At 42.2% G+C, this 27,882-nt stretch overlaps 1 protein-coding gene across 1 annotated transcript; it reads right to left on the minus strand.

Annotated features, from left to right (window-relative positions):
- SULT4A1 (sulfotransferase family 4A member 1) lies at positions 1-27,387 on the minus strand. The gene is made up of 7 exons (XM_033058224.2): positions 27,120-27,387; positions 10,163-10,293; positions 8,709-8,789; positions 8,480-8,606; positions 6,499-6,593; positions 4,945-5,083; positions 1-1,646 (listed from the first exon to the last, which is right to left on the minus strand). The coding sequence occupies exons 1-7, from the start codon at positions 27,286-27,288 to the stop codon at positions 1,534-1,536; spliced, it is 855 nt and encodes a 284-aa protein (XP_032914115.1). The 5' UTR covers positions 27,289-27,387; the 3' UTR covers positions 1-1,533.
- Positions 27,388-27,882: the final 495 nt, after the last annotated feature.

Below are 27,882 nucleotides of genomic sequence, written 5' to 3' on the forward strand. Positions count from 1 at the left end.
CACAGAACACATCTTTTATTCAGTAAGCAAGCAAGCACAGAAGAATAATGTGTAGTGCTTAATATTCATACAGTACTAAAAATATAAAAATAGAAATAAAATTTCACTGAAAGCATTTTCACTCACAAATATACAAGGAAAAGTGCTGTCAAGCCACATCATGCTACACCACTTGCCAGTGCTGAACTGACAGTTTCCCAACAGAACTGAAACACTAAAAACTAGTCCTTCCTCACAGTTTTTGGTGAGCCTGAACATTTGACTAGCAAAAATGGGCCTCCTGCAGCTGAGAACCTAAAAAGCATAGATGTCATTACATCATGGAACAATAAAATAATTTGGGAGAGTTCTGTAGTGATAGTAGCCTGCTTCAGGCTGTTTGTGTAGAGACTAAAAAAAAAGATAAGAGAAATAAAACTTGAATCCTGATTATAATCCAGATCAGTCATGGCTAACAATTCCTGGAACTTATTGTGCATGGATATTTGTGCAATACTCCCACCTGCTGGCATATCCATCGACTCTCTTCCTTGGATGCTGCAGCTCCCTTTGCCTGCTTTACACTGGCACAGATTTTCCCCTTAGGTCTGGTGGAGTCCAGAATAACAACCCATAAACAGTGCTAAGTGCCCTCACCTTTTGGTGGAACTGGAGCTGACCCAGCACCTTAACTCCTGGGGCTGCCCCTAAAGGGAGAAATTCCCACTGCAAAGTGACATGGGCTGCAGTCTGTTTCTTCAGGAATCTGCACCAGATTCCTGGCTTTTAAGCCCCATTTTGAGGGAGTTACCTAGAGCTGAGGGCTTAAGAATCTTCTGTGTGCTGTCCCTGGGCATGGAGCTGAACTGCCTCCATCAGGAAGCCAGTTCTTCATAAAGGCATGGGTGGGATTTGGGACCAGGCTGACAACCAGAGCTGCAAATCAGAACAAGCCCTGTCTCACACAGTGTGCCAGTGCACAGAACCTACTCAAATCACACAGATGAGGGTGTGCAGAACCTAATGTGAACCCCACTTGGGTCAGCTCCTATTTTGGAATGGGATTTATTTATACTTGGTTATACCTGCTATAAAAATAAATGTGACGATTAACCCCTGAGATCATTCTAGCATACTGTTTTGGCCTGTTACTTGTTTCCCTCAGAAATAAATTTTTATTTGGTTTACGGATGTTTATTTAGGTTCTAGTGACAAGCTTTTATAAAACACATTAAATAATCAATGTGGGGCTGAAAAGGTGTACATTCTAGTTGCATATATGATACATACCTTATACGTATATAATACATTCCATAACAGCTGAACATTCTAGTATTGTCTGGGAAGTTCCTGCATGTGGACAAAGGACTTAAATACTAGAAGATAAACAGCTGTTCAGGATCAAAGATAATTGCATCTGATATGGTTTACTTAGATTGTTTTTCTTTCTTTAAATCTTATTACACATAATAGCTACAGTAGTTTGTCCAGCAGGTAATAAATGAATGCATAAAGCACTTCTAGCTATATCTGGATATCGTATGCATGCATTTTTTATAAATAAAAATCGAATGTGAGGTCACATTTTCCCATCTTCTGTTTATAAACTAAATCAAATTTCTCATTCATTGAAACAGTGAAGATGTCTTTCCATAGCCCAACTCGTCCTGAAACAGAGAGAAAGAACACAAGTCAGAGTGGATGTAACAGGACACCAAATACCCACAGTCAAATTGTGCAGGGCACTGAGCATCAGCTGTGAGATTCTGATCAGTCTGGGCTTACTCTGAAAGCTTAATGAGACCTAAGGCTGCTCACTGTCTCACCCAATTACTCTGGCACTACCCTTGCAAAGCCTTCAAATGAAACCACACACGTCATCAGCTGCACCAGCCCAGTGTTACACAGGAATAATTCAGATTTGTGTGAGACTTTACTCTGGCCTTAATTAGAAATGAACACAGATTTTGGGTTGGGTGTTCACTTAAATGTGGATTTCTGCTTTCAGTGCAAGCTATGGCTGTTCAATAACTCCAACAGCCAACAACACATTTCACAATCACCGTGCCTCACGCACCCACTGCTCAGACAACTATCCAAAAGATACAGGGAATGTGGGGTGTAAAACTCACTATTGGAGTGTAGTATTTTCATTGTTAATTTCTCTTACTTTGTGTCTAGAGGTAAGTCCAACAGATGAATTTCAATTTCTCAACATGGAGAGATCTGTTTGTTAAAAACGAGCTTTAGTGTATGAAAGAGAACAAGTGCCATGCACTTAAGTTGTCCCACTGACATGTTAATTTTGAACAGGAATAGGAAGCTTTTGGGGGATGCAATATGGACACTGCACATCTTTCTTTTATTAATTAATCTATGGAACCCAACCAATAACATGACCCTGCTGAACTTACCAGCCAAAGGCAGCAGCCCCCTTAACAACTATTTCAATGCAGCCCAAAATATATTTAACTCAAAGTCAGCCAGGGTTACTTGTGGCTGAATAAGCCCAAAGGAATAGCCAGACTGAGAGGCTCAATTCTCATTTATGCAGGAGATAAAGACAAAATCCAGACTTGTTCAACTGGAATAAATGAAAGGAGAATTGGGACTGTGCTACCAGAGTTTAATCATAACAGCAAGAACAAAGCTACATGCAGGGAGCTTAATTATGCATTTGATGCTCAAGAAGAATACCCATTTAATTCAATTACCATTGCTTTTATGCAGCAACTTTATAGTTGAGACCAAAGACAAAACTGTCTGCAACATCTACATATTACTTACTAACATGATGGTATAGCATGTGTGGCAAAGACCATCTTATGAAATCATGGCTTTTCTATAACTTCTGAAGGTATGAAAGGTTTCTTTTCAGGATCCAAAGACCAGAATAACCTGACACTGAAAATGCCATTTATTGTTTTCACCAAATTTCTCACGTATTTTTAAAAAATAAATTAAGGAAATGCTTACAATCATGAACATCTGATACTAATTTAAATTTTGCTCTGGTAACTATAACTGCAAAAACTACAGCATGAAACATAGAACCCTGTATTTCCCATTCAAAAATGATAATAAAATATTTTCTTCCTCTGCTTGGTAAAGAAAATCCTTTTATTTCTGAGTCTCCCTAAAAACACGTATGGACAAATGACAAGTTTTACAAATGACATACATACACAGTGGATTATTTGTAACAATTTTTTCGCTTTTTTACCATATGAATTGATAGCTTGTCAAAAAGTCACCCACCTGGTTTATGATTTGAATCATGCAACTGCGTAAATTATGATGTGATAAGAGTCAAATACAAGTAACATATCTAATCATTGTTCTGCTTTCACAGCAGTTCAGGGTTATCTTCAGAGTAAAGATCAATGTGCTAAAAGAAAAAAAAATGAAGAACTAAAATAAAGCAAAATAATAAAGTAAATGTAACTAATGACAAATTAAAATATTTGAAACAAATTACAATCAGCTGTCATGTCACTGCCACCATTCTTTGTCACAGAAACGAACAGAGAAGGAACAAAGCACTGCTAATGAAGCTACATTCTGGAGTAACAAAATACTGTAAAAGCCAAAGACAGCAAAGAAAAGAAATTCAAAATAAGGATATTTATACTAAAAAGCACACAGTGAACAAATGACAAAGTATCACATTAAGTGCTCTAGCTCCCTTCCTTCTCTATTACAACATGAAGGCTTCTTTCTGAAACATTTGTAGACTGCAGAAATAAGAAGGTTCATGTGGGCCAACAAGGAGAACACAAACCCTGTTTGTAAAGCCTTGCACCTACACAAGCACCTTCTCCAGGGACCTTGGGATGTCCCAACAAAATGTGTGATAATTGTACAAATAACCAGATAACACGGAATTAGTAGTCAAGAGGGACCAGTAATATTTGGAATATTCATCAGAGGTTTGAAAATAATTATAAAAATTGCAGCTGGTATAATTTACAGATCACATGAAGGCCAGCTGAAAGTGGTAGTATGGGAAGGGCTCCCACACACAGAAGTCTAAGACCAAAGTATTCCTGTCACAATCCCTCAGTAAAGGACAATAACCTGCAAATTCATTCCTCTGAGAAACTTTGTGGTCATGATAAACATGATAAACACAGCACATGTGTGATGCTGTGCCATGGAGTGCTACCACTGCTATGGGTGAAAAACGAGGGAAAGTTCTAAACAGAACTGGGTTAAATTAGTGTATGAAGTGATTTTATGTTTGGATAAGGCAAATGTAGGGATAACATAGGAACTGACCATCTTAACCTGGTTCCCTAATTTTTAAAAGTGACATAGAGCAGCCCACAGAAAATAATTTGACTGAGCCTAAGCTCACCCTTATGCTTCTCAAAGGCAACTGAAAGGACTTGATTTCTTATCAAAGGACAGATGTATCAACAGATCACATGGCACCTTCAGGAAGAGAATCTCACTAAGAAGAGAAAGACTCTCACTAGAATAAACATCTGGAAGATAAACACATTTTAAACAGCTGAGGTAGGAAAAGAAAATAAAAAGCTTGTAAGGGAAGCCGTGGTTCCTTGTAATTTTATGCCTTCCAAATTAGAAATATCTGCTATTTAGAAAATCTGATCTAGTTAAACCCTAGGGCTCAGGCCAGGATAAACTGTATGAGATACTGGGCTTGGGCATGCCAAAGGTCAGAAGGAGCAGTGCAGAGTTCTCAGCACAAAGAGCTGAACCCATTGATGCAAGACAAAGACTCTGTGATGGAGTGGTTTGAAATTACTCTGGTAATCTCGGATTCTTCCACCCTTTTCAGTCACTTCTACCTAACCTGATTTCAAAACAGTCCAGACCCCAAACTGCACCAGCAGTCAGCTCCCTCCCATGGCAATGTTTTGCCAACATCTAACCTGGGGGTTACTAAGCTGCTTCTTGCAACTTCTCCAGGAGGAGTTTTGCTGTGGGTTTTAAACATACCCCTGCCAACAGGAAGAGCCTCTGCATTACAGCACTGGTCAATGAGTTGATGGCAGTGTTCCACCATGGATTCCAGCTGTGCTTTGTCATAAGAAACTCCCAAGAACCTCACCAGCTGCTCAACCATTGTTGCTAGGTCCTGTAAGAGAGCATTTAAAACCCGGGTTATTTCACAACATTTAAAATCGCATTTTGAATGAGTTTAAAAATTTCAAAGTAAGTTATATCCCAGTGAGTGTGAAAAATACAAGTGCAGAAGTTGTAAGAAACATCACTGCCTTGAAGTTTTGCCACCTTCCAATTTGCTGAAAAAGAAACACATTCTGAGTAATTAGAGTAAGGCAGGTTGGCAGAAAGCACAGCCATGTAATCTTCAGATGTTGGAACACAGAACAACTGAAAAGTAATTGTGATGCTTCCACTTCAGAGACTCCTTAACTGATCCCTTTGGAATAGCAGTGCATTTCAGAGGATTTAAAAGTTACTTTGATTCTGATCTTGGTCAAATAAATGACTAAAAATGTTGGGAGAGCCTTTCTTCCTTTGTCAGCTTCTGGGACTGCATCCATGTGGATGGGAAGGATCTGGGGAGGTGGCCTCTGAGAATAACCATGAATTTACATCTCCAGGATTCCAGGGCTCCTCAGTATGAGTTGCAAGGACAAAACAGTAATATTTATCTGGAAGCAGAATGATGCTGTGATGCCACCAGCTGGTGAGCACAGCTAGGAATATATTAATAATTCAAAACCACGGGATTGAAATAATTTTGACTAAACTTTACTTGCTCTGATTGTATTGCACCTTCTTTTAGAATCCCACTCCATCAGAAGGCTCAGTAAAGCTGGAATTATAATTTACCCAGCTTTATTGAGTCTTGTCCTAATTCTTTCTTTTCACAGGTTTAGAAATAGGAACTGGTTTTTCCTATAGTTGCATTAGTTTTCCAGTCAAATAAACATTCTGAAGTATTTTCATTAGCTCTTAAAAAGATATTATTGCAATAAGAAATATGTAGTATTTCCACTAGATTTCTGATTTAAATAGATTTCTTAGCCAGCATACTATAAGGCCTCAATAATCATATCCACCTTATGCTACATAACACTCTCATTGTTTTCAGATTTGTGTCACAGAAAGCAGTAAGAATAATCACAATAAAAACGAAATAATCACAATAAATGCCAAATAAATAGGACAAAAGAATCATTACATATTTTTACCCTCATTAATACAGCACATACAGCAATACATTTCTTTTAAATGAATGCCCAGGGCTGAGTGTAGCAAGTACTGAGCAATTTCACATCACTGCCTTCTCTGCAAGTAGTTCAGTGCCTATAGATGCAGGCAGACTCTCCAGAACATTAATATGGATATGAAAATGCCTACAGTCCATAGATGTAACTGAATTTTTAAAGCCAGTGCTTTAAAAATTATATCAGGCATTAGGGAGCCAAATATGGATATAAGAATGTAATTCTGTGCTCTATGTTTTTTACAAGCTAGGGTGCTAAATGTGATTAAAAGACCATTTTGCTACATCTAACCTACCTTATGCATATCTTCATACTTGAGAAAAAGTACATTGGCATCCATGTGGTGTTCCCAAAACTCCTGCACGTGCTCAAACCACGAACCATATCCTACTACAGAAACATTATGATTGGCATAAGGAAAATGAATACTTTGGTTATTAAGACATTTAAAAAAAAATAGATAAAAATGAAATAACTGAAGTGGTTCATAGTCCCAGGAGGGCAGTGTCTCATTTTGACCCATGTAATGGGAGACCTAACCCTCGCCCCAAAACTTTACTCATTGGTTTTCCAGTTCTCTGATTAAGTCCACATTTGCACTGATTTCAGTCAATTTATGTGTCTCCACCAGAGGTTTCTTCAACCAGAGATTCAAGAATATATTTTTTGCCAATATTAGAAGACAACCCCTGGAGAAATGCATTCTGCATTTTTCTCTGTTACCAGTGACTAATTCCCACAAAGTACTTCACATAATCAAGGTAGGAGTTAAGCAAATAAGGACTTTTCCAATTATTTACGAACATTTTTTGGTCAATTTTATCTTTTCAGCAAAGCAGCTATAGAAAAATTTAAAAACCAACTTCTCAGGTTTGCATTTTGAAGCCACCTTTTGTCTCTGAAAAAGAATTGTTTAATTCTGGTAACTGGCACACTGATGTATTACCTTCATGCATCCATTTCTCATGGAATGGGAACAACAAAAATGGAATCTTAGTGCATCTATAAAAATTGAAAATTGGTCAGTTGAATGAAATTGTTTTCCTATGAAACTGATCTCTTTGTCCATTGGATGTGTTCGAGTTACCAGGATTCTGCTGCAATGTAAACATCCAGCTAAAGGTTAAATTTACTGTATTGTAAACATCCCATTTGCCCTGTTATGGCCACAGAACATGCTGTGATGTTTTCTTGGCTCTGGGAGGTTGTGATAAAGTCAGGTGGCTGCTAAAGATAAAGAGACAAATAACTCTTGGGATACCTACATGGAAAAGAGTGCCTGACCTTCCTACCTTAGAAGACCTAATGTGTCTTCCTTATGTCTCTGGTCTAGAAGTTCCTGATCAGGGGCTACAGGCAAACATTCCATTCTCAGGGAATGCAAATGGAAAACTGAAGGTGGGCTGGAATGGGAGGAGAGCATTGATCCTGCTCAAGCTTGCAGGAGAAGGAGCAGCAAAGGTTTTTTTAAGGTCTGTTAAATAACCTCCATTGGTAGGCTTTACTTTTTTCTTCCCTTTGGTATTACACAGCCTCTGCAGCATCAGCTCCCCTAAATTCCAGGTTTGCTGCTCTGGATCTAGAGGAGATCCTGCTCTCAGAGCTCAAGGTACCTGGTGAATTCTTGGTGTCACATTAAGGTATCAGAGGAGATACTGCAGAGAAATAAAAGGCAGTAGGATTTTTTTCTCTTGGTTACTGCACTCTCCTCACAGAGCTGCATTTTTCAGGCAGCAGCAGCCTGCAGCTGCCTTCTCATGGGGTCTCACTTGAGCTCACTGGTGCACTCCAGATCAGGCCCATGCAAACTAGAGAATTCAGGGCTAACTTGCAAGGTATTGAACCTTGAGTTTTTGGCTGAAATTTAAATACTGAAGGAATTACCAGGAAAAGAACCCCAAACCTGAGGACCAGATACACTCCTGAGAACAGCTGATAGTGAGGAATAACTGAAATCAAATGATGCTGGGAATATTCACCACTTCTTAGGAGGTACCTGGCAGACTGAAAACTGAATTTTAGAAGAGCAGACCAGAGTTTTGCTCTGGTTTAGGTGGAAAACTCCTGAACTCAGGGGGCTAAATACTGTAAGGCAAATATTTACAAAAAGCACGGCTCATAGTTTGCACGGACAAATCTCAATCCCCGCAGCACTATCCATAGCAACCTCCTTGCTGTATATGCAAAACAAATGCACCTTTATCGAGCTCACTTCTGTACTTGCAGAAGGAAAGTAGAGATGAAAATAAATGTGTGCAGAGAGAACAGCTCCTTACACTTGTCATTCATAAACCTTCTGCAGAACTCCTGAAACGTTCCTCTGTAGCTCATGGTCCTTAGGGAGCGGTGGAACTGGTAATAAGACACCACCAGGTCTTTGGGGTTTCGAGCCATGTATATTACCTGTGATGGGGGGAAAATCATCTTATTGAAAGCTTTTTCCTCACCCCAAAGCACTCACACAATTGTTGCCAGCAGAGTTAAAAACCACGAGCTCATTTTCACCTTTGAGTTGCCGTTGTGGAGGTCCGAAGGCAAAAACCGATAGGGCAGGTGGCTTTTGATGAGGCGAGGGGATGTCAGTTCCTAAAATAAAGCAGAGAGAATCATTTCCTACTGAGCACTGCTCCAGGGCACATCCTCAGCTCTCCTGAACTGTCACACTTGAGACCCTCTACTACTGCCTTCCATTCACAAATTCACTTCCTAAAAGTAACAGCAGCTTGGGACTCAAAATCAGGTCAGGGAGTTAAATCTGGTTTTTAAATATCAAAAGGTTGGATAATGTATTGGGGGATCATTTTGGGGCTTTACTCCTTTTGTTTTCAAAGTACTTCCATTTGCAGGATCTTCTCAGAAAGAGAATATAACAGTTGAAGTTTCTTATTTCCAGTGATGCCTCCACTAAAAATCCCTGAAAAATATTAGAAGTTCTGAAAACATGACCCCTAACTTCTTCCAAATGTTGCCCTTGCTTTTTTTTTTTAATCCTCAGAATTAGGTCCAAAGTTTTATCTGAGTGTGCAAATGTCTTTCAAACAATATTTTTTCTGTAATTTGATCCAAAATTGTCTTATGACACAAATCATGCTCTGCTATTAAAAATGGAATAAATCCACGTTGAATCAAGCTGCTAGCACGTGGCATAGATAAGAATGTGTAATCTCAAACTAAACCTCTTACTATTGCCACCACTTTTTTGCAGCAGCAAAATTAGGATTAGATGAAAAAGAAGAGCAATCTCTGACCTCTAAATACTCTCAGCCTAAAGTAGGCTGAGGCTGCAGTTGTCATTGACCACAAGCAGCTTAATTCTATCCCTGCCAGCCTCAGCTGGCTCAGCCCAAGCAGCACTGCAGGGTTACAGGGTGGCCCTGCAGAGTTTTCCTGACAATTCCAAGATGTGCCTCTGTCAGAAGTGGGTGCAGCAAGGACAAGATCACACTTAATGCGCCATGCAGCTGGAATCCAAGGGATTCTTAATACAGTGGGATTTCATGCAGGATATTCCAGGCCCTTCAAACAACAGCTACAGTGTCTGTAGAGAGCCAGGATCTGTGGATCTAAAGATTGAGATGTGCAAATTTGGAGCAGTGGGAATACAGATGCATGGATATCTTCATTTTGAGTTGCTCTCACAAATTCAGGGAAAAAATCAAAGCAAATTTGCCTCATTTGGCCAGCTCCTGTTTACATAAGCAAGAGAGGCCTGGAACTTTGATTCAGAAAACCCACTGATAATAAAGATATTTAGGACATGGAGACACATTTAAAATACCAAACAGAACACAGTGAAGCTTAATAAAAGCAATTTAAAACGTCCTAATAACACTGTGAGTCATTGCAACATTCTGAACAAGTCCAGTGATTAAAAGGAGAAGGACACAGGATGAAATGAAGTGATAAACATGGAAAAAGACACCCAAATGCTGGAAGACCTTCTTTGCAATAAATTGTACCTTGATGATGTCCAGACCAGGCTGAGGGTACTCTAGGACTGGAAGTTGCTCATCTATATTCATTAGTCCAATCTCATCTGGATCTGCTCCCTGACTCACTAGATACACCACTTCCTGCAGCAAGCCTGTGCCTGCATGAACCAAACAATGAAAGAGAACAGATTGTATTACAGTTCTTATCTAAACACAACCATATGAAGGGAGACCTAAACAGAGAAATAATGGCAACTTTTGTCCTCAACAGTCTGCTGTGAGCTAAGTCTATTACTACTGTTTTAATGGAGTATGTCAGCTCTCTTCGTTTTATTTTAAATACATGCAAAAGACCTGAGATTTTTTTTCTTCAGTAACAATTTAAATACACTTTTGTCTCCAAATCACTTAACCTGTGAATAGCAAAGCATTTAACAAAAGATTTCACCTCTGTAAATGTTACCTTGGCAAAACACTACTATTTCCATTTCAGCATCTAAAAAACGAGGCAAGCAGAGGTCATCCAAGTTCACAAAATGCATTAGTGGCTGTGCTGAGAGACCTTTATTCTAAATTGCAGGCAAGGCCCCTGTTATGCAATGATTTGAGAGTCTATTTATGCCTCCAGGTTATGGAGTGGATAAAGCCCCAAACACACCCATGCAGTCACAAGCTTCAGAAGCCTCAAGTATGCATCCCTCCCCACTCTGAGGACATTTAGGTATCATGGCCAGTGGCTGCACTCTGGAAAATTAATAGGCACTTCAATTAGACCTTTGGACAGGGAAGCTATTTCACAGTGACTTCACCTTCAGGCAGGTAGGGAACCCTCAAAACAGAGATATTTGGCAGAGGGATATGAAGAGAAAGGCTCTTGGTGAGATGGAAGAACAGAATGGGGAGAGACCACAGCGAGCCAGGGCAGGGACCCCACAGATTAGATGGGAATTCCCAAGGGTGTGGGACACCCTGGAAACTGCAGAAAACAGCCCCATTATTTAAGAGTTGTGAGTTAAGGGAAATGAGACCAGGATTTATTAATTCTCTCATGTTGCCTAAAGGAGCAAGTAATGGTTTCAGAACTGGTTACAAAGCCCAAGCCTGCTCCTGCAGCCCTGTCCTTGGGAGCTGCAAACTCTGAGATCATGACCATTTGAACTTGAAAATAATTTGTGAGTTGCAAGTCACTTTTAACAGTCACTAATTAATTCATGTTAACTAACAAGACAGTACACACAAACAGGTACATTTGTACCAATCCTGTATGTTGCTCCAATACCAAAAAAACCAAAAAACCCCTACTGTATCATTATTCTGGTTATTTTTCAATCTAAGACCAAAACAGTTAAGTGAGGTTGATGGTTGAACACAGCCTGGATACAAAGTGAAAGGACACACACCTCCAAAAATTGTTTTGGATAGCAAGCCCTTCAAGATTCCACTGTTCCCTTACTGATTGATGGGCGAGTTAAAAAGGTTTGGGATAGGGAAAAAAAAAAAGACACTTTTACATTATCATTTACAGCTGTCACACACTTAATACCCACTTGCCCCCAAGGCTGTTCACTCTGCATTTTTAAGTTCAAGCATATATTTTATGCATTAAAATTAACATTCATACAGTACTTTAGTACCAGTCCTTGTGAGTCTGAATGAGCACAACCCTTGTTCTCATTAAATATTTATTCTGACCGGAAACACCCTGGTTCTCAGTAATTTATTTCAGTATTTCCAATTCCACCTGCAAAGAGAAATGCTATTACAGCAGCCCTGTTTCCATGAAAGGAAAAGAAATAACTCAGAGGGGATACACAATAAACTATTTTTTCCTTGCTCAGCTGCTCTCCAGGCAAAAAGCTGCCATCTCTATTGTGCCTCTGAATACAGAAGGGCTGCAGGGCTGAGGCAGAACCACACTAAAACTTAGGGAGAGCAGCACATTCCCTCCCAGCTTCCCACAAGATCCACCAGAAAAGTTAAAAGTGATGGACAGGCAGAACAGCCCCCATGGCCTTACCTGGTTCTGCTCAGACCTATGGCTGTGCACCAGATTTGGCTGGATTGCAGAGGTGGGAAATGACATATTTCCCATCCAAAGTGGGGCCTTTGGGAAGCTCAAAAGTCTCCATCTAAAAGTGTTTCCACCAAAACACGCTGAACGAGAAATGCTGGGACTATCCAGTAGGCTGGAATTTCTTCTCCCTGCACCTGCAGCAGGATCAGTGATCTCAATTTCCCTCAGCCATGAACTCTGTGCTAGTTTTCTCTTTTGTCAGTCACCGTATTAGCCTGATTTTTTCACACATTAGCATTCAAGTTACTGTGCTTTGGACTTTCAGGGTCTTAATGCAAATGAAAACTAGGGAATTAACTTTTGAGGCAACAGTGATTTTTTTTAAACTTGTTACCCTTAATCAATTGTTATTTACAAACAAACACACATTTCAAAAGCGCCAGGTAAAAAATTTATCATTGACCTGATTTCCTGTTTAAAAGAACAAAATTAAGCATCATGTGTTTATTTTTTAAAAAATAAAAAAAAAAATCTAAAAGCTTTTATATGGATATTTAGATATGTATGACCTCCTCACATCTCTGCTAGGACTAAAACCAACTCAAATTAAATGTACCAAAGCTAAATGTTCTTTTGGTTTAGAAAGGATGACTTAACCTAGCAACAGGCAGCCCAAATTCCAGACCTGGCTGCTAGGGCAACATCTTTCAACCCTGGGAACACCAGCTGGCTGAAAAGCCAAATAAAGTGGGATACTGTACCTATCCACAAGATGGAAAATCCAAGCCTAAACGTGGGCTAGCAGAAATTATTCAAATGCCATAGTATGATGGGATGTGAGTCTTCTGCTGCAGCTCCATCTGTGTGTAAAATATACAGAAATTTGCCATTTGACCCAGCTGTCTTAGTGATCTCTGTGGAGATTTGCAAGAACTATCATTTTATGGATTGAAGGTAAATTTCTGAAACTGAGATTACCAAAGGAGATTATGTGAATAATCCCAGCAATCCCAAACTATCACAAAACCTGGCCAGATCTAAATGTCACAGATGCTTTCTTAGTAAAAGGCAAATGATGATACCTGTTGGACAGAAGAAAAAGGTGAGGCAAGCGAAATAAAAAATGAAAATAAAAGTGTGCAGGGCCTCTCTCTGTACTCCCTAGATTTCTGGCCCTGCTGAGGCAATGGATGTTGTGCATCTCCAGGATCTTCACTGCTTCCTCCCTGTGCTGCTGAACACCTGTATGTGTCCATGCACATCTCACTTGGGATGGTACAGAAGGATAAACACAATAGGATAATCACTGAAAAACAGGATTAACTGCCAGCCTTTGGACACGAGGCACCATGCCACATCAGTAAGTTCCCAGCAATTCTACCCTTTTTTCTTCCATCTGCAGCATTTCATTCGGGAGGAAGACTGCTCATCCTGCTGCCTCTAATGTTATCTTGCAAAACAGATATGCAATTCATGAATACTTATCCAATTCCACCTAAAATGGAGGCAGTCAGCATCTGAGGAACTTCAGTGCAAAGCACCTGAGAAATGCTCTTCCTGACAAGTTCCTCTGCTATGTCAATAAAACACCTCAAGAGAACACAGTGTTCCAGTTTATCACAAAATATCTGGAAAGAGAGGGGGTGGGAAACAGTTGCAGGAAGCTACTGCCTGCCAGAATCTGCAGGTCTTTAGGAGACCTTTTTAAATTATCTGTGAGCCTGTATTTCTGCCCTGCATAACAGGAGTGTGCTGGTGGGGATGCACTGTGCTTTCTGTGATACCTAATGGCACACAGAAACCAGAACTCATTAAAAATCCCAGTCCCTGTGAATGGGAGCTCTTCCTTTGTGCCCTTTCCATGGCCAAAGTCAGAGCAGACTGTGCCTCTGCTCATCAGGAGCTGCTGCAGCAGCAAGGAGGCAGCACAGCCAGACAGACACGACTTGGAAACAGCACAAACAGCACAAACTCCTTTTGGCTTCTACATGCTACATGTCTTCCAGTGCCAAATTTAGTCACTGTGGAAGGGAGAAATATTCTCTAGTGCACATGTTCTCTGGCTTCTCTCAACTCTTTCTGGCCCCTGACACTCCTATGCAGTCACCAAATATGATAGTTGTGTTCAAAGTGGAGTGGCAGATATAAAACTCTATAAATTTTGCTTCTCTCTGTGGTTTCAAAGATTATTTCTTTCAGTTTCTCCTCTCTTACTATCTAAGACAGGACAAACCTGCAGCCCAAGGATGCAAAGGCCTTTGGTATATCCCCTTTATTTGCTCCTTGTATGGAAACCACATGGAAAATTAAAATAAAGGAATACAAATACAATCTGGCAATCCCAATTAGCTGTGCTTTGTTTGATCTGCCAGTGCTTGACCAAATTTTGGCTAATCCAACACAGCAGATCCATTATGACTCATAACTTTTTTGTAGCATTGGTAGATGCAAGTGCTCATTAAAAGTGAGGGCTTGCCAGACTGGTCTGCAAGTGTCTGTACCGCAGAGCCTCACACCATTGTTCTAACTGCCTGCAAGATCATTCCCCCTTGGCTAATTTCAGTGTAAATCTGCAGGTCAGTATGACAGATCCATCCTCAACCTACAATACTGGAGGGGAAATTAGATTTTTCCATTAGAAGAAAAAAAAGACATTTCCAAAACATTACAGTATCTCCTCTTGAGGTCTGTATGCTGAACTTCTCCTACACATTCAAATTCCACTTGAATTAAGAACAGAGGTTTTCATAACCAACTAGACTTTTAAAAATAAAAATAAATATAGTGTATATACCTTGATACCATATTTTCCAATTCTGTTTTCCAAATGAGACTGGGGATTCAGAATAAAGACTGAAATTGTGATGTTATATTGCCATACTATTTTTTTGACTGACCAATTAAATATTTATTAGAGGGCCAAATTTTCAGAAAGGACTGAGTCCTCTAAGGCTAACTCCCGTCTTATATGGTCTAAATGCCACATAGTCAATAGTGACCTGTCAAGGGAGTCTGTGGGATGCAAGGAACCTGAATCCAGACCTCCTGAAACTAAAGGGGACTTAAGACTGGATTTAAAAGAGGTGTTAAATACACAATTTCCAGCAACATTCAGCAAACACAGTCTTAGATTTTTAGACTTCCTAATCAATTTATTTTATTTTTCTGCTTGCAGCTATCAGCTTTTAAACCAAAACCAACAGGCTAAATTCTGCAGACATGGGTCCATTAATTCTGAGTTGTGTTTTGAGTATGTTTTGCCAGAGGCTATAAACAGCACACTATGAAAACCTTATTCTGTTTAGGAGGAAAACCTACTTTCTGTTTGGTAAAAATGCTGTTACTGAATTGTTTACACACACATATTATCCTCAGAATTATTGCTATTATGTCCAATACAGTACCCTAAAGTACTGCTTTAATGAACTGGTTACAAAGCAGAGTTATTTTTGGATAATGCATTAGTACTCTTTTTTTTTTTCAGTGGCCTGAGTGGTGATTCTCCCTTACATTAGCACACTAACTACTCAATAGAGGACAGGATGAGAAGAGCACATCGACCACAGAGTGTCTGGGACCTGACAGCTGGGGCAGCCCCACTCCCACACAGCAACTACTGCCCACACCAAACTCCAGCTGGGAGAAAAACACCTCCTTTGGAGCATGCTGGCTCCTAAAACTGGAGCAACACTAGTAAATAAAGCACACCAGGACCTGTTCTCTGGGAGATTTGTGGCACACAGCCATAGAGATTGATTCCCTGATGAAGAGAAATTCATCTCTCGCTTGCTGGCAGAAGTCTCTTGCTAAGGAGAGTTGGGGCAAAAAGCTTCTTTTCTGTCCTTGTTAATAACTCACAATACCCTCACATGCCCTGCAGCAAGGACTGGGTAAGTAGCACCCTAAAAGCTCTAAGAAGCATGAGCCAGGTGCACAGATCTACTGTTAAAAACATCATCAGGCCACAAGTTTGCCTTCATTTGCCTTCTCATTGAAGAATCATGATTTGTGTCTTCAAACTTGTCCCAACACCCATGACTTCGTCACATCCAGGTGTCCTGGATTTTGTCACAGGTCCTTCACAGACAGGTTACAGACATCTCTTGGTATCAGATATTCAAAGAGAAAATTGTTTTTCCTCTTCTTTTGAAGTCTTATCTGGGCTGTCCATATCTGTGCATGCTCATCCTGTCCTGCAGCAGGTCTAATGGAATAACTTCAAACAAACTGCTCCAATCCACTTAAAATTACATTGGCCAAATTAGCTGAAGGAGTTTCTACTTTTGGAGCAAATTTTGGGTGGGACAAACCTGAATGTATCCACCCAAAATACTCTGTGGGTTGTTTTTCTCTACCAGGAATGAGGAACAGCAGGCTAAGGGCACTAATAATCCTGCACTAGGACAGGCACCTTTAAAAGCAGATGTCTGCCCATATCCTTAGGTTAATTTTTCTTCCAATTTCTACTCACCAACCAAACACACTCCCATGGTAAAAGAGGGCAGAACATCCACCAGGCTAAACCAAAAAAAAACCATACAATGTGCAGGAACACAGAAATAACAGGTAAGACTGCTTGCTCTGACAGAATTACAGTAATTTCACGATTATAAGCCTCACTGAGTATAAGCCGCACTTCTGGGTGGCAGCAACTTTTCATTCTTTGTCCATTCATAAGCCGCACCTGATTATAAGCCGTTACAATACAGGGTGTGATAAAAGGTATCTATTCTATCACCATCTGTTGAGGGTGGGGACAGTGATCCTTATCTCAACAGCAGATATTCTGCTAATGGCCCATCCACTGAAACCAGGCAGGGCATTGTTCTTTATCTTTTCACAACCCATCCTTCCTCCAGCCAGTCATTTTCTGCTAATGGCCCATTGAGTCCCACTGTGTGACTGATAAAATTACTGCATCCCATTGGAAGTTGCTCCAGCCAGGTGGAAGAGCCCAACATTTCTTACCAAAATAAAAACAGAGGTTTTGGGACACTAAGGGAGCCCCTTTCTCCACTGGACTCCAGAGGAAAACCGGATTTCTCCACATCACCACTGGACCTCCAGAGGGAAACTGCACCTTGTACAGGAGCACTGCTCCAACTGAATCACATCTGTCACTGCAGGAGGATGCAGCCACCATTTAATGGGACTGCTACCAACACCCTGCCTGACAGGGTGTCAGGTTGTACTCTGACTTTGTCAGGGTTTGGAGTTTGTTTCTTTGTAGTACTGTATTTCTATTTTGATTTCCCTAGAAAAGAACTGTTATTCCTAATTCCCATATTTTTGCCTGAAAGCCCTTTGATTTCAAAATTATAATAATTTGGAGGGAGGGGGTTTACATTCTCCATTTCAAAGAGAAGCTCCTGCCTTTCTCAGCAGACACCTGTCTTCCAAACTAAAACAGCAACTTTTTGTTCTTTGTCCATACATAAGCTGCACCTGATTATAAGCTGCAGTCCGGGTTCAGACCAAAATTTTAGTCAAAATGGTGCAGCTTATAATGGTGAAATTACTGTACATTTCTCTTCACCCTTCCCACACCTTTTCAAGGCTGACCAGGTCTAAAGCCAACCCAGCACATTAAGTTGTTACCTCAGCTGTAGCCTGCCCTCCTGCATCCTCTGGCACTTCCATTCTCCCACCTTTTTAGAGCCCATATCAAAAAACATGCATAAATTGCATAACACATTACCCCAGCAGGAGCTCACAATCTCCAGCTGAAAGTCTTCCCACTGTGCCTAATTTCCCTTCATTTTCACACACTGTACCAAAGATAACAATGCAGGAAAGATCTTTGCTGGGATGACAAGTCATTGGGTCTTAAAATCATGCTCAAGGACTTCATTACATCAAAAATAACTGCATAGTTGCCCTCAGCTCCATTGATTTCCAGGACTATTCTATCACTCTGTGTTCTGCTCTGCAGTCATAATATGGTCTGTGGGTAAATGCAGAGCTTCACACTGAGCTGTGCTGACTGAGATAGGACCAGAAATCAGGAAACAACAGGGCACCTCTATTAGGGGCTTGTGTTGAGGTAGATCTCGTACCCTTGGCTGTGAACACTCCTCTCCCCATACAGTAATGTCAGAAGATATCTGTCACTACTCCAAATGCAATTCTCTGCCTCAGTTTCAACCCCTTCCAGGAAAATGGCTGGGCAAGACCTGCCTACACATTAATGTGCTTTTGCACACTTTTGGTGGTCCAGTTTCGAGAGCACACCAATAATATGGTGTGAAACAGCTGCAGGTACAGCTTATACACTGAAAATCACAACTGTCAGCTATTGCTCGTCTAAGGTCAGGGAGTAAAGCATTTTGTCTCATACAGGATCCCACTCCAATTATAGCTGCACTAAGCAAAACCATTCTTCTCAAGGTACCATGTCCCCCCCTTTCCATTGCTGCTCTTCAGAATCAGAAATGGAAAGAGATCTGTTTGGGAGTACAAAAGGGGATCAGCCAATCAATACCACCATGGGTTTGATGCCTAAATATTTGAGCTTTTTATACATTTTTCATATAGCCATAGCATTCTTGACTGATAATACATAGTTATATAGCTTCTGGTATTTTTCCCATGCTTTCTCTTGGATTTTGGAGTAGTAAGATAATCTTCTAACACATTCCTGAAACACTGGTTTTCAAGAAAAGAATCTTCAAGGACATTTTGTTTTCCAACCAGAATCTGAGAAGTCACAACAAGAAATGGGGCAAAGGAGCCCCTGGAACAACTCCAATGGGCAGAGCCTGGAGGAAAATTACCTAACTGCTCTTCTAATTGGACAATATTTGTTAGATATAATATTTAATATTCAAATATAAAATTTTAAATATAATAATATTTGTTAGATATAATCATTTGCGAAGACTATAAAAATTGTAGAAATCTGATGCTGGGTGTGCTGTAACAATGGGGGAACCTGGAAGTTTCCAATCAAGACCTGTTTTTTTATCTTACCATTTTAATACTCTTATGAGGCATCAGTGACATATCAGGCAACAAGTGTATAGTGTGCAGCAAAATGTTTGAGGAGAAGACACTTTTTCTGTCTGAAAGCACTGACATTGATCATTACTATGTGCATTTCAGCTCTGCATATAGGGAGCAATGCAGCCTCAGCAATGCCTGCAGCTGTTCTGTGCTGCTTTGGCAGCCCTGGCCAGCAGTAAAACAGGCTTTGAGCTGCATGGCTAATCTGTGCTTCCCATTGCCCTGCATCAACAGGTGGCCAAGAGGCTGATGGCACCTGGGCTGTGCCAGCCATGGGGTGGCAGCAGGGCCAGGGCAGGGACTGTCCCCTGTGCTGGGCACTGCTGGGGCCACAGCTCAGAGCCTGGGCACACATGGGAACCTCAGCACAAGAAAGGCACTGAGGGGCTGGAGCGTGTCCAGGGAAGGGAACGGAGCTGGGCAAGGGGCTGGAGCAGCAGGAGGAGCTGAGGGAGCTGGGAAAGGGGCTCAGCCTGGAGAAAAGGAGGCTCAGGGGGAACCTTCTGGCTCTGCACAACTCCCTGACAGGAGGGGACAGCTGGGCAGGGGTCAGGCTCTTCTGCTATGGCTCAAGCAAAAGGATGAGAGGAAATGCTTAATTCCATTTCAGACCTGCAGTTTGCTAGTTTCTCAAAAAAAATATATATATGGTAGGTGACATCTGTTTGCCCATGAGAACTGGTTACTTTTCATTATGTGTGAAAAATTGTGGCAGAGAAGAAACATACCCAGTGGAAAACACAGACAAAAAGATTCTATGATCTGTCCCAGGTCACAGCATCTGCAGCCACAAAGTCACATGGCATGCCCAGTGTCCCAAAGCTCGCATTGCTTCTAAAGCACCATTTTTGGGACAAAACAGGCTCCTTCCCCTCAGCATGGGGTGTATGAATCCCTAATGTACCCAACAAGAGAAAAGCCTTCATTTAATAAGATTGCATAATAAGAACTAAAAAAAAAAAAAAAGCATTTTGCTTCCTTTCATTAATATCTTCACTGTGACAAATGAACATTAACATGAAGTGAGAATGACTGGCTGGTGGGTTTGGCTGATCAGCATCATTTTCTAATTCTTTAGTCTTTAAGGTAATTACCATTTAATACACTCAGTAATGATTACACATGTTCAGAATACACTTTTTACCCAGGGTAGAACCTTTTTTCCTTTTTTTTTTTTTCTTCCTATGCCTGTTTACAAAAAGAAAAACCAAGTTGAGTTTTGCACTACTTAACAGCAGGGAAGCAATTGTGCTACATTTGCAAAAGACCCAGCAAAACCTATTAGATAACTGGAGAATTCTTCATCTTCTGAACCATGTCCTGCCTCTAGTAACATCTCTTCACTGGCTTGATGAAAGGGTCATGAGAGAAACACTGATATCTAGATAATAAAAGGAGCTTCCCTTTAACCACAGATCTTTTTTCTCTGCTTTTATTTCAAGTTTGACGCATACAAGGACTTATTCAATTCAACTCACATTGAAATTAAGTCAAATGCATCAGTGGCAAACTTTACATTGTCTTCAATTACTTATTGTTTTGGTAGTTTTATTTATAATTTCTTTGCCTATCAGCATTTAAGAGTGACTCAATACCTGAAGGTATTTGAACTACATATAAATAAAAAGATAGACCCATTTCAGAAGGACTTGCAAGGCACAGGAACCCAGTGGATCTAAGCCCCAGAAATACTAATCCACAGGGGTCACTTTCTGCACCTGAATGGTCCTTGATGGAGTGAGTTTAAGTAGTGGAGTATTTACCCTTCTCAGTGGTGGAAGGAACATGATTTCAGTCACCAAGAGATTCAAATACAGACCCTGTCCATCAGTCCCTAAAGAGACAACTCACGCAGCATATCTCTATCACACAATGCAGCTTGTTGTTCCCTTCCTGTTTCAAAAAGAGTTCTATTCATTCTGGCCAGCTGGTATGGGAATTGATGCACATTCATCTGTTATTAAAACAGAACAATATCTGGGCTTTTGACATTGCTTAAAGAAACCAAGTAACTGTGATGTTATTGTCAGAGAGAAAAAGTTATGTGCTCTATTCTGGTGTTAAAGATATCAACTCGTTCATCCAGATTCATGAAACTAACAGAGGTTTCTCATCATTCCATGTCACAGAGCATAATATTGCTTAAAAAACCAGAGGTGAAAGGAAAAGAATCCCAAATGTATTCTGTGTAAAAATTTTATTTTTAAGCCAGCCTCATGATTTCTTGAGGCATGCCTCTGGGCCAGTAACATTTGCATTAATTCTTTTAATGAAAATGGTTTAAGCCCAAGGCAACAAAATTCTGCAGAGGTTATAGCACTATAAAAGCAGCACAGCAGAATCTGACTCTTTTGCAACTGCAGAGCTATTGTTATAAAACAATGCCAACAAAACTGCTGGGGGAAGTTCCATATGAGAACACTGGAAATTAAGGCAAGTCAACTAATTTTAACACACATGGATGCTTGTGTCCCCTGACGAGCCTTTGCTACAAAGGCCACTCAGACCTGCCATTAGGAGGGAAACCTCTGCAATCCACTGCAGCTGCCACATGTCCCTCTGACAGCTCCCAGCCCGGTCTCCCACAGCTCAGGAACATCCTTGGGCAACCTTTCAGCCGGATTCTCCTCTCAGTTTTGACTGTGCAAATCAGGACTGACTGTCAGCAGTGTTCGACCTGGGCACATCTGGGTATCTGCAGCCACAGGAACTTAGTCAAGCAATAATAGTCTGCATATTGAAAAATGAGACTGTTACTGTGAAGTGCAGTAATACCAATCTCACCTGTAAATATAACCTCATTGCCAGATTTTTTACAGTCTGTGCAAAACATGTAAAGCAGGGTTGAAGAAGATAAACAAAGTAAGATTTTGGCATACTTGCTCGGCACATTTTCTTTGTGATGTATTTCTTTACTCAAGATTTTGCCAATCTGTTTTATAACATGGTCCCACAGACGGCTAAAGCTCATTGGTAGGGGAAAAAAGAGGAGGCCAAAGAGAAGAAATCCTTAAACCAACTTCATAGCCAAACAAAAAGCACATATGTCTATGTCTCAAGCCTCTCTTTTCCTTATGTAGCAACTTTTTTGTGCTGAGTCTAATCAAAGAATATTTTAGATGTTGATGAGTTGAAGCCTGTTACCTTTACTGGGGAATCAGACAAAGAGGAAAACTCCTGTTTACATTGTACCCTCTGTATCCCACGGTTTAACAGCTGCCCCTGTCATAGCTGTAATGGTCCATTCATCAAACAACTCTTTCCTCACAAGGGAAGAAAACCCCAGAGTCCCTGCATGGGAAGAACACAGCAGGGATTATGGGATGGAAATGGGCCATGGAAGAATGCACAGACTGTAAGAGAGAAGAAGGACAGAGCTCCTCCATCAGCCAGGGACAGGACTGGCACATCCTGGTGACACAGCAAGAGGAAGTGTTGGACTCAGGAGGATAAAAGAGGTGTGCACACAATGAGAGGGGCACACAGAACAGGAGGAGAACAGAGAACCCCCCCTGCATGCAATGCACTGCCAGAGGCGTGACCTGCACACACAGAGCCTCTCAAACAAATTACAAAATGGACAACTCACACTGACTTTCCCTGGCTCATTTCACCTAACACCAGAGGTGAGTGTGAAAGAATTCCAAAGAGGAGAACTCAGTAAACATACACACGTGAAAGCTGTCCTTGGAATGACCCACAAACTCACTGCTGGCACATCATGAAGGCACAGCTCTAGAGCCATCATACCCCAAACAGCCAAAGGGTAGTTACAAAAATCCAGTGCTACAAGGGAAATTGAAAATCTGTAGAAAGACACCCCCAGATAGATAAGGCCATAGGCAATGCTTCCTCTTTTGTTGCCATTGTCTGGCACCAAATGCAAGTTCTCGTGAACTGGCTGGACTTGAAGCTGGTATTTGCTCAACAATTGACAATTTTTCACACAGAACTCCAAAAGATTATTTGGTAATATAATCACCATGGGAGAGAGAGCTCATTATTAATGTAAACAGCTCGCTTTCTCAAATTACCAGTTTTGCAAAAGGCATGAACTTGTGGGTTTTGACCCAAGAATGCAAAGTACACATTGATTTGGAACACACACATGATGGTGTTAAGGGAGCTGTGCACCACTTCTGAGTAAGCACATGGATGGATCACATCCAGTCAGGGTGACACTGTAAGACACAATAAAACACTGAATGAACTTTACCTAAACACTGCACTTGAGGGACTGATTTAATTCCACTGAAATCACTGATGTTAGCAAACAGCTAACCTGGCTCTTAGCACACTGACTGAGGGAATACAATGAAAAAATTTGCTTCTCCATTAATTCTGCAGCTTAAGTTCACAGACAAGAATTTTAATTTTCAAGTAGGGTACAGGAAATCCACAGGATGAGTTCAGCACAAGTTGTGACAGAAGCACAGTGCCCCTATAAACAGAGCATCTGTATCTTATCTGTGGTGAAAACTCCAGTTATTTAATACTATAGACAATGGCATTCTGGTTTACATCTTCTCCTGCAAATCTGTGTGTTCCACTCAGTCTGCTCACTCTAAACTACAAAGTTATGTGGAAGATGAAACTTCTGATTTCATTTCTTCAGTAGCACACCTGATTTTAAATAATCCATCACGACAAAAAAGGTTTTCTATAATTACAGTACAAACATAGACACACATTCATGTGTCTGAGTCTCTGGGTTTAAGGCATAAAGTTTCCCATAGTCCAAAAGCTCCCAAAAGCTGTTACCATTGATTGGGCACAGGTGTTAAGAACAATTAAAAATATAAGGGATATCATTATTCAGCCATCAGTCAGTGGAAATCACATTAAAGCAGAGTCACTTTCCATTAGGCTTATTACATTACTGCCAGTAAGGCCACTGGTACATTTGATTTTCTACCATTATTGGAACAGCTTCTTCCTGGGTCAGCCCCAATTTACCAGTAACTGTAACTATTTCCAAACACCACCTCCATTTCACATGTTTGGATCTGAGTTGTCTATTCCTGGGACAGCTGAAGCAGTCCTAGCCCTATAAGCCACTTGTGGATTTTCTTTGCCAGAGAAGCCACCATATGGTCAACAGCTACTGCTGGAGCCTTCTGCTCGTAGCTACAGGCTCTGGCCTCTCACACATCCAGCACACAGACTTGATTGGGTATTTTCCACAGTTTGAGCAGATGGAGAGCTGCTGCTACACTGAACAAAGCTGATTTCCTTAGGAACAAGAAAAAAGTTTTCTGTTGGACCTATTTGACATTGGTGCATTTTTCTTTCTTGAAGTGCTGTTCAAACACAATTTATTCACAGAAACTAGGTAAGTGGTCCCAGCCATGTTCTACCTCTAAATATTACCAGAACAAGCGGAACCATTTCACCCCAAATAATCACATTTTGTGCAAGAAATCTGTTTTGTTAACCTGCAGTTTTTCATCACAGCAACATCATCAAAATTCTGATTAGGTCCAGTAAACAGAAAAATCTTTGTCAACAGTATTGAGAGGCAGAAAGATGAAGTTGTAGTTAGGGTAATGGGTTTCTGGATTTAATTCCTTGTTTTGCTGTAGACTTTCCGCGTGACCTTGGCTAAATCAGTGGGAAGCATCCTAGGGAAGCCCAGTTTCTGCTACCATGCCTGTTCCTAGCCAGTAGCCCCTCTGAAGCCCTAAATCCCACAGAGGAGCAGCTGACAAAACAACCTTCCAAAGGTCTTGGTAGACTTAGGGCTACAAGAAGGCGGAGCTTGAAGATGCTGTTATTGTCCAGAGCCAATTTCCTCAACAAGGACATCAGATTACTCACCACACAAGCATTCTCTTTCCTGGCAAATAAAATCCTATTTTGATCTCAAGGTTGCTCCTCCAGGTCATTAAACCAATACTTCACCTTCAGCTTTGTTGCCCCATTTCTCACCCATCTTTTCCTTCTCCCAGTAAATCTCTTGCAGCATGTCCATTCTCTAAGTGGGCAGTTCCCTGCCACTGGGGTCCTGAAAGATGTCATATTATGTTGCTATAAGCACAAAACAGCAAATGAAATATGATTATGCAAGCTGGCTTTCCACAGCCAACTGTCTAGCCATCAAAACGAAGCTATTGCCAGCTATTAATGATATTGAGGCTGGCTGACATTGGCTGAGGATATTTAACAAGACGCCACTAAGAAACTGGGGTGCAATTCCACAAGAAGATTGTAGCTTCAGATTCTCAAAACTGAAATCTTAAACCACAAAGAATTTAATAGTGTTGGTGCTGCATGCTATAAATCTTGAAGAAGACAGTTTAAAAGAACAATTCAAATGTAGCTGCCTGCTCCTAATCCTAGTATTTTGAGGGCCATCCATCTATGTATTTTCCCTTTTCTAATGCATTATCTATCAAGCTCTTGCCAGTCTTTAATGGCATAGTTAGTAACAAAATACCAAAAAAAGAGTAAAGATAAATGCTTGAAACTGCTTGATAAATTATAAAAACATAATAGATGCTAGGCTGTAGAAATGTGCGTGCTTGAAGTAGCACACCAGGAAATTGAAAACCATTAGCCATTCACACAAACAATGAAATACATGAGAAACCTACGATACTGAAACACTGTTTTACACGGGCATTTACAGAGCTGACATCTGGTATCTCCAGTGGACTTAGGATTTCCTAGAAAGAGATCATCTCATTGTCAGGGAAAAAAGTCACTCAAGAATGCACTTACAAAAGAGTTTGTTTATCTGATTTTATCAGGTGGGGTACAAAGCTCCTATAAAAGCTCCTATATTGTCTGTCCCTTTGCAGGCAGCACTTACATCCACGGTAATTCTCTTTAAATATTTTTACTTGGAAACAGAGAGGATAAAAAAATCAAGAAACACGGCATTACATGCAGACACCCAAACAGCGTGCAACAGCCAAAGGTTGCATTTACTGCACAAACCATTCGCTTGTGCTGCAAGCAGGAGGCCTTTCTGGTGATTCAGACAGTGCAGCAAGAGCGAACTTGGAGCACATGTTCTCCCGGAGCGATGCGGGCAGTGCCTCGGGAGTGCGGCGCGGAGGGAAGGCTGTGGAGCAGACACCAGACCTGTGCACCACTGATGCCACAGCCCTTCCCCGTTCGACATCTTTGCTGAGCGAGGTTTCCCTCGCCCGGGGCAGCATCGTCACACCCCAGCGGTTCGGGAGCACCAGGCGGGGTCACCGGGACAGGGCTGGGCATGTGCCCACCCTCCGTGGGTCCCCCACAGGGTCCCGAGCCCCCTCCGTGCCCGGGACGGGCTCTCAGTTCTGCAGAGCTGCGGGGGATGCCGGGCTCAGAGCACCACAGATGGATACAGGGCTCCATCCCCGGACAGCATCCCGGGACACAGGACATCATCCCGGGACACAGGGCACCATCCCGGGATGCAGGACATCATCCCCGGATACAGGACACCATCCCCGGATACAGGACAATCTCTGGATACAGGACACCACCCTGCCCCAGGGCTCCATCCCTGGACACAGGGTACCATCCTTGCATACAGGGCTCCATCTCCGGCCCCAGGGCTTCATCCTTGGACACAGGACACCATGCCCGGCCCCTGGGCTTAAGCTCCGGATACAGGGTACCATTCTTGGACACAGGGCTCCATCCTTCGGCCCCAGAGCTCCATCCCCGGATACAGGATACCATCCTTGGATACAGAGCATCATCACCGGATACAGAGTACCATCCTTGGACAGGGCACTGCACCATGCCCGACCTCAGGGCTCCATCCCCGGATACAGGGTACCATCCCCGGATACAGGGCATCATCCCCGGACACACCCGGGATCAGGCCTCTCCCCCGCATCCCGCGGGGACCCCGGGGCACCTCCAGCTCCCGGTCCCGGCTGCCCTGAGAGCGGGAAGAGGAGGAGGAGGACGAGCAGGAGGAGGAGGAGCCGCCCCGGCAGCCGCAGCAGCCCCGGCCCGCCCGCCTACCTGATTTGGGATAGGTGACAATCCAGACGTCGCTGTCCCTCACCGGGAAATTGGCGATCTCCTCCATCTTCCCGCGGCAGAAGGGCGGCAGCCGCACCCCATTGTACTCGAAGTACTTGCTCTCGAACTCGCAGGGCGTGCTGGGGGTCTCGGCCTCGCTCTCCGCCATCCTCTTCCCTGCGGGCCGCGGGGGAGGCCGAGGTGCGGGCGCTCCGCCGGCAGGGAGGGAGGGAGGGACGGAGGGATGCAGGAAGGGAAGGGGAGGGCAGGGAGGGAAGGGAAGGGGCGGGCGAGCGGCGGGAGCGGCAGGCGCGGCCCCCGGCACAGCCCCGCGCACGGCGGGCGGGGGTCCGCGCACGGTGATGTCATTGCGGGCGGGCCGGCAGGGCAGGGAGCCGCGGAGGGATGCAGGGAGGGAGGGATGGATGCAGGGAGGGATGCAAGAAAGGATGCAGGGATGGATGGATGGATGTCTGGCTGAATGGATGGATGCATGGATGGATGCAGGGAGGGATGGATGGATGCAGGGAGGGATGCAGGGAGGGATGCAGGGAGGGATGCAGGGATGGATGGATGCAGGGAGGGATGCAGGGATGGATGGACAGATGGATGCAGAAAGGGATGGATGCAGGGCAGGAGGGATGGATGGATGGATGGAGAGATGGATGTAGGGACGGATGGATGCAGGGAGGGAGGGATGGATGGATGGATGGATGGATGGATGGATGGATGGATGCAGGGATGGATGGATGGATGGATGGAT

This window comes from Catharus ustulatus, chromosome 4 (genome assembly GCF_009819885.2).
Source record: "Catharus ustulatus isolate bCatUst1 chromosome 4, bCatUst1.pri.v2, whole genome shotgun sequence".
Classification (NCBI taxonomy): domain Eukaryota; kingdom Metazoa; phylum Chordata; class Aves; order Passeriformes; family Turdidae; genus Catharus; species Catharus ustulatus.